The sequence below is a fragment of the Hyalella azteca genome, unplaced genomic scaffold, assembly GCF_000764305.2.
Source record: "Hyalella azteca isolate HAZT.00-mixed unplaced genomic scaffold, Hazt_2.0.2 contig14006, whole genome shotgun sequence".
Taxonomy (NCBI): Eukaryota; Metazoa; Arthropoda; class Malacostraca; order Amphipoda; family Hyalellidae; genus Hyalella; species Hyalella azteca.
Window position 1 is genome coordinate 3,000 of NW_025943907.1, and position 7,514 is coordinate 10,513.

At 36.0% G+C, this 7,514-nt stretch overlaps 1 protein-coding gene across 1 annotated transcript in view; it reads left to right on the forward strand.

Moving 5' to 3' along the window:
• Positions 1 to 825: 825 nt before the first annotated feature.
• LOC108670809 (dedicator of cytokinesis protein 1) overlaps positions 826 to 7,514 on the forward strand; it is a gene marked incomplete in the record, with an annotated part of 40,197 nt that continues 33,508 nt past the window's right edge. The window contains 10 exon segments of the mRNA XM_047883912.1: positions 826 to 1,151; positions 1,772 to 1,926; positions 2,344 to 2,469; positions 2,715 to 2,860; positions 3,122 to 3,245; positions 3,767 to 3,856; positions 4,210 to 4,362; positions 4,912 to 5,081; positions 5,829 to 5,954; positions 6,538 to 6,660. Of these exon segments, the coding sequence (XP_047739868.1) occupies positions 1,109 to 1,151; positions 1,772 to 1,926; positions 2,344 to 2,469; positions 2,715 to 2,860; positions 3,122 to 3,245; positions 3,767 to 3,856; positions 4,210 to 4,362; positions 4,912 to 5,081; positions 5,829 to 5,954; positions 6,538 to 6,660 (1,256 nt within the window).

Below are 7,514 nucleotides of genomic sequence, written 5' to 3' on the forward strand. Positions count from 1 at the left end.
TGCAGCATGCTATTGATTTTTTTTTGCCGGGAGCTGAGTGGCTTGTACTGCTATTTATCGTCTACTAATTTGTAAACAGATCACCTTCTGAGAGACTTAGTTGAAGACTGCCGCCGAGCTAGCAAGCCCTAGGAGGTCTTAGATCTTAGAGGGAAGCGACTGAGCAAACTGAACACTTATCTCGTCGTCACTATTTTTAAAACACTGTCCCAGTGATTGATTATCCGATAGCAAATAACATCGATTGGTGGATAAGATCAGTAGATCAGTATGTAGCTATGGAAAGATCGGGTTCCAAAGGCCGGATCCCTTGTGAATCAAGTCACGAAAAGTTCAAGAATCGGCAACAGGCCATGGGCCTATTTCTTCAGCGCCGACACTTCTATTCTATTCTATTCTATTCTAATCCGACTATTGCACGACTCCAAATTGTCCTTAACAGGTCGAATGCCTTTTTTAAATTCGTATGATGGATATTTATGATTTTTATCGTTTCAGGCATGATTATAGCCTTTTCTCTTTGTTGTCACAATTTACCTTCGTTGACAAACTAAAAAATGTTAATACGTCACTGATGGGAGGTCTCTGAAGTTTTATCCAATATATACCAGATTGATTTGAGAGCAATATAATCTCTTTTTAGAATATTTTTCTGCTTGAACCCCACTTTAAAAGTTCTTGGTTGCTCTGAACATTATCAGAATTTTTTAAAATTTTTGTTGGTTTTTCAGTATTGCAGAAATTATCTTGTTTACATTCTCTTATCGCTACTCGCTAGGACAGTGAAACAGCGATAAGTATTCAGTCAGAACATATGTCATTTGATACTGTGAGCTGGGAGTTCGAGTTCGACCATTGTAATTTGATACATCGGGAATGCTTTTAGAATTCTCCTGGTGCTAACGAAAAAGTCATGATTTCTGAAGAAAACAGGCTAAGTTAATGGTCAAGAACTTCAACTGACGTTTCAGTTTTAACAATTTACTCCCGAGTCCTGACGAGACGAGATGATGTGTGCTACCTGGAGAGCATTTGCTGACATCCGGTAGTTGAATTTTACTCTAATGTAAACGTTTTTACAATTTTATTTCCCAACAAAAACTACAATATGAGTTGGGTGTCAGCAAGAGATAAAGATAAATATGGAGTTGGTGAGTAAGATAGAAATATAAATATTGTAATGAAATTAATTTGATAGTGTAAAATCTTGTTAATGTAACACAAGTTCTTTCATACTCAAAGTGCTATTCTATGGGCCTATTGCTTCAGCACCTATTTTATAAACAAATACAATCAGACACTCGATAATTAATCAAGTATAAATTATGCTGACTTGTCTCTAAACAGACTAGGTAAACTGGTGAGATTGCTTCCCTGATCCCTCCATAGGCTCCATTGGGCTTTAGTCACAGATTAGCATTAGCCTAGGTACCGTACTGCTTAGCTTAGAAAGTTGATATTTTGGAGAGTATTCCAGAGAAATGAGATGTTCTGTGGATTCTAAGGTGTGAATTAATTATTAGGGATATGAATTCTCATTGCATTCTCGAAAGAAAATTACCCATAATTTGAAAAAAATTCTTAGACACAAACTTCTTCATTAGGCCCTCAATCAAGAATATTAAGTTTTTTATTGATGCTGTTCAAAAATAATGTCTGCAATATTAAATTTACATTGCTATATTCATTTGTTTTACTTATTTATTGCTTACAATTTACATTCTAATATTTAACATTTATTGTATGTATTCAATTTTATTTATTTTTTCAGCAATCGCAAGCTTCCAAGCAGAGAATGAGATGTGCCTCAAGCTCACAGTTGGAGATTCGGTTCATTTGTTGGAAGTCTTTGGACAACAATGGGCGTTTGGCTATGTTACACAAAATGTTGACATCAAAGGCATTTTTCCAAGATGCTTCATTCAGGTTTGAAGGAACTCTAAGGCTGATATTGTAGCAAGTTAAGCTATTATTTGATACTTGTACCTGTGATATGATTGATATTGGTATTAAAACATTTTCTAAATTGTACTAAGGTTGTATACTTGCTTGCAACATCGTAATTTTTAATTCATGATCATTCAATCAAAGCTGCATTTGTAGGAGAAAAAATATTTAAACTTTTCTGGTTAGCATACGTATATGTGAGAAAATTAGATAAATTTTTCTTATTTAAATATATGAATTTAGCTTATTGATCTTCTCAATTTTTTTTGTCTGCTTGATTAATCAAGGATGAGACATGTTAAGCCATTCACTGCATATTTTTAAATAATATAAATGCGCAGATATGGTTGTTGTTGTTGTTCTGGAATATTTTGATGGTTTTCTCCTCCATTCCAGACTCGAGAATGCATTGTTGATAAGTCGGGACCTGTTGAGAGAGTCCTGCCTAAACTTCCTGCTGTTATTCAAGAACTAACAGCTGCTCTCCGTGAATGGCGTGTACTTCTCCGGCAAAGTTTTTTGGTAATTTTTATTTACTGTCACCAGTTGAATGAATTTTTTCTTTAAGCTTCTACTTCTAAAATCTAATTACCATTAATGGCTTTATGCTCTAAATTCCCCATAATAAATTCTGCATGTACTTGGTCGTGCACCATTTTTCAATTATTGATTATTCAATTCATAACTATTATGCATTTGAATAATTGTTGGTGGACTAATCATTCTACATCTATGCTGAATAAGCTTTAATTTCTTATGCTTTACAGGATGGATCAGACAAGTTCACAAAGTCTTATGAAAGTATTCTTCACTTGCTTTCCTTACGGAAGAAGATTTTACTCGACCAACTTCCTCTGGATGAGATGCGAAGGCTGAAGCATGAAGTAACCTGCAGCATTGGCTTAGTTAACAGGTTGGCAACCATTCATATTTCTGTCACAAACTATTATTAGCAAAATTTGTTATTTTCTTCCAAGACTTTCAGATCATAGCTCTTAATTTAGTTATATGTAATCATTATTGAAGCATGAAGAGTACAAATGCTCTTAGTAATTTTCTTCACTTATTTGTTCAAAATTGATGTAAGTGTACTTCAAAAATGATACAAGGCATATTATATATGAGGCAAGACAAAAATGAGGTGTCACTGTGTTAAACTGAAATTCTTTCTCAGACTTTTGGGATTAGACTTGGTCGTTCGAGATGAGGCCGGCAACATCCTCAACTCGCACAACAATTCAACTACAAGACTTTTCAGGAGGCACGTCTTCACTGATAATCAAATTTCTGGGACCCTGGTAAGAAATTATAAAGTAATAGTCAATTTAGACACCTTAGACTTCTGCAATATAAAATAGATGAATTAATAGATGATATTATGCTTCAGTAATAGTCAATTTAGACACCTTAGACTTCTGCAATATAAAATAGATGAATTAATAGATGATATTATGCTTCATTATAAAAGAAAAGTCTCCTAGAAACCAATTTATTTTATATAGGAAACATCCGTTGTCATAAATATGGCGGACCCTGTACACATAGATAGTTATTCAGTAATAATTTAAGAAAAAAAATTGAATTGAGTTTATCCAAAAATTATTAATTATTGCCCACAACAATCTAACAATCTTCACTTTTCTCAAATTGAAAATCCAAAATTCATTGCAGTATAATTAAAAAAGCCTGGTGGATCAGCCTTGTAAGCTAAGAAGCACTGCTCTTTAACTTGTTGTTGATGCATGCAAATAGACTACCTTTTCTGTTTATCTCTTTGTTTTTTTGTGTAACCTGTTAATTTATATATTTTTTTATGCAGGGAGGTGGGAAAGGTGCTGATCAGGGTCCTGAGCGCAAACCTCACTTGGCATGGACATTTCATGTCCAGTTCACTAATGTTATCCTCAAAGTAAGTAAAAACTTTTGGATTAATTTTTGGGCAAAAAATTTATATTACTGAAAATCATTTATTCTCCTTCAAACATTTATATACGAAATTTGAGTCAGGAAATTGATGATTAGCTCAAGACATGAACAGCTGTTGTATGTAATCTTTTGCTCTTCTGTAGGAAAATTAAACTATTATTATGGAGCATGCATAATTAAAAATTCTTATCAATTTACATGTTGCATGCATAGTAGCTGCTGCGTCACTTTTATTGCAGCCCCAATTTTTCGTATTTTCTGCTTGCTATATCATTGAACATTTTTATTTGTAAAAAAAATTCTATCTATTCAAACATGTTTTGTATGAAATTTCAGGTTCCGACTCGTTGTGAGGTATCAGTCACCTTGCAGCTCAGGGAGGCAGACGACAGGCTAACCACACTAACAGAGCCTTACGTTTTTTATTGGACAGCCGAGGGCTACTCAGACGACACAGATCTTTATCAAAAGCTTCAGGTCTTTTACACTGTGAGTAGAGGTATACAATTGCCACTTGCTCATTTCTTTGCCACTTGGCACTTAAGTTCTTGATGAGAATGTTCTTTTAATTGTAAAATAATTGCCAAAAGTCCTCTATATTATTCATAGTTTGTTCTATGTCTTATGTATGTTAATTAAATATATATCATTGATCACGTTTCTGTCAAAAATAGTGATCACGATAAAATAGTTTTATATGACCAGTATCTACACAGCAAATGTAGACAAATGTCAAAGTATTAAGAACCATGCATGTAATATACGTACCTCATTATCACTCCAACTACTACCGGTATTATTAAAGTGTGTACAAATAAAACAACACATTTATGTACTATGTGTTATAACTAGTACATTGTGAATAATTTACCTTCTTAATCAGTTTTTTAATGTCTTATGAATTAACTTAACGCTAAATGTATTTTTCCTCACAATACCGAAGTGAACTCTACCGCCAGGAGACTAATATGAGCTGAAGGAATGATCCTTTCATCAGTGCTCGTGTTCAAATGTGCTGAACTGTTTGTATTTTGTCAGGACCTGAGCCGCAGCATAGCGTCAGCAAACAGAGTGTGGCTCGTGGGAACCGTCGTGCAGCTGGGCAAGTCAAAGGCCTCGGAAAAGGATCGCAGGAAATCTCAAGTTTCCTTCAGTCCTGCAAACCTCTCCTCGTCCACTTCAGAGGACATTAATAACAACCTCAAGAGGCATGTCTCCAACACTGCTGCTATATTTTAAATGAACAAAAAACAATATTTTTAAAATTATTATCATAAAAATATTATGTTGACTTATAAAACGCACAATTCTTACTGGATTTCCTCAATTTTAGTGTTATAATTTGTTACGGTTAAAGGGCAGTTCTTACAACCACTTGAACTAATCCCTAACAAGGTTGATAATAGAACCAATAGAATAGAATTGTCGGCACTGAAGAAATAGGCTCATGCCCTGTTGCCGATTCTTGAACTTTTCTGACTTGATTTACAAGGGATCCGGCCTTTGCAACCCGATCTTTCCATAACTGACGATTGATTGAGATAGCTGCTGGACTTATTGCCTGGTCCATAAGGTGCTAGGCATTTTACGACTGAACATATGCTTAACATTTTCTAGGATGGGTCATTTAAGATTTTGTCTGCCAATGCCACCAACTAAGTTATCATTTGTGGTGGTTAGAATTGACTTCTTCTGAAAGAAATGTTGCTAAAGCTAGTTATTATTTAGCAATATTGCAATAAATTTGATAATAAGCCTCAGGATGCACACGTGCTGGATGTGACCAAGATTTTTGCAGAAAATAATAAACTTCATGATGTGATCAAGGTTTTCAGTAGAGATATAGTAGACTTGAGATTATTGTATCGCTTTCTTAAGCCAAATCGCAAGTTACATAATGACTCTGATATGTTGATTCTGGCTGAAAGTATTTGAGAGAACAATTCTCATTGCAGACCGTACGGCGCGTTCGTCCTGGACGTGACGAAGATCCTGGAGCAGCAAGGCAAGCTCGACGCGCCCTCCTCGTCCTCGACCATCAGCGCCCTGGCGGCTCAGGAGCTCCCTGCTCGCTTTACCTTGTCAGTTCTGCAAAACTTCTTTATACGAGTTCTTTTTCAGAGTTTCAATTACTCTCAAATTATTATTGTTTTCATTATCGTTACCGGTACTTACCCTTGTGAGTGATGAAGAACATCTGTTCCCCACATCTGAATTATTTTTTCAAATACCTATTAACTTTTTATTATTACTGTATCCATCATCCTTATTTACCCTGTTCAGTACTGGAGAGCTTCTCTCCCCTTAATATCAAATAATTTTCAAATTTTAATTAGTCTAAAGTTACTACTGTATTCACAATCTTTATTTAGACAGTAGGTTAATTTTTTGAAAGTTAGAGTATCGCACAATTTTCACGAGAATACTCGCAAATGTAGGTCAGAGCAGCTGAAAAATATTCGTACATCAAAATAAATGCTCTTAGATTTTAGTAAGTAATGTCTCTGCTTGACCCAATGATTCCGTTTATCTTTGGAATTATCTGTATTTCCTGCAGCCTTGGATTCCAAGTAAGTGTACCTTACGATGTATGTGTGTTGAACATTTTTACTCATTTAAATGTATCGCCTCTTGTACGTAAATAAATAATATTGTATGGTGTAGGTGCGGTGAGAAGGAGAGCCTGAGCTCGGTGGTGCGCGCTCTCATGGACCAGAGTCCCGACTACCGCCCCGGGGGAGAGAACGTCGTGTGTCAGCTCGCCTTGTATAACGGCGATATTGAGACTGTGAGTGGCGATACGGCGATATTGAGTGATATTAGTGATAAGGCGATATTGAGACAGTGAGTGTGGCGATACTGCGATATTGAGACGGTGAGTGGCGATACGGCGATATTGAGACGGTGATTAAGTGAAAGTAACCTACAAACTATCGAATCAGATACAAAATTGATTAGTTTAAAGAGAGCTACTCACGTACGTCCGTCTTCGACGAAGTCTCCAGGGAGCCAAGTTTAGGAAATATTCATTTGAATTTGTCCTGGACTCCGGAAAACAAGAAAACGTACTCCAATTTCCTTTTTAAGGCATAACTTCACTAAGTGTTTACGTCGTTCGAATATGAATTTTATTTTGATCTTGTTTGAAGACCAGACTTCTTAATGATGAATGTGTCATCAAGTCACAGTAATCTAAACCTAAACTAACCTAACGTAGCTCAAAAAATCGTGTAATGAATAGTTCCGTGGCCCAGTGGTTACAGTCAGGCTGTCAGTAGAGTACCAAGATTCGCGCAGAGAAGCGACCGGTCGGACAAAAGCGCGTGGGCGTTAGCGTGGGTTACAGCGTGGGCCAGCCCGGCCCTGAACCTGCCCTATACCAGCTCTCCCTTTAGCCACGTTTTATTACCTCAATTCGTAACCAATAATTATGAAATTTAATATATGGTTTCACATGCTTATTGCGCAGTCGCGACGATTTTTTTAATAATTTTAACCCATCTCCTTTGCAAATAAAACGGTAAAACGGGTGCAAACGGGCAAATTCCGTCCCGTAGCCACGTTTTATTCCCTCAATTCGTAATCAATAATTATGAAATTTAATACATGGTTTCACATGCTTATTGCGCAGTCGCGACGAT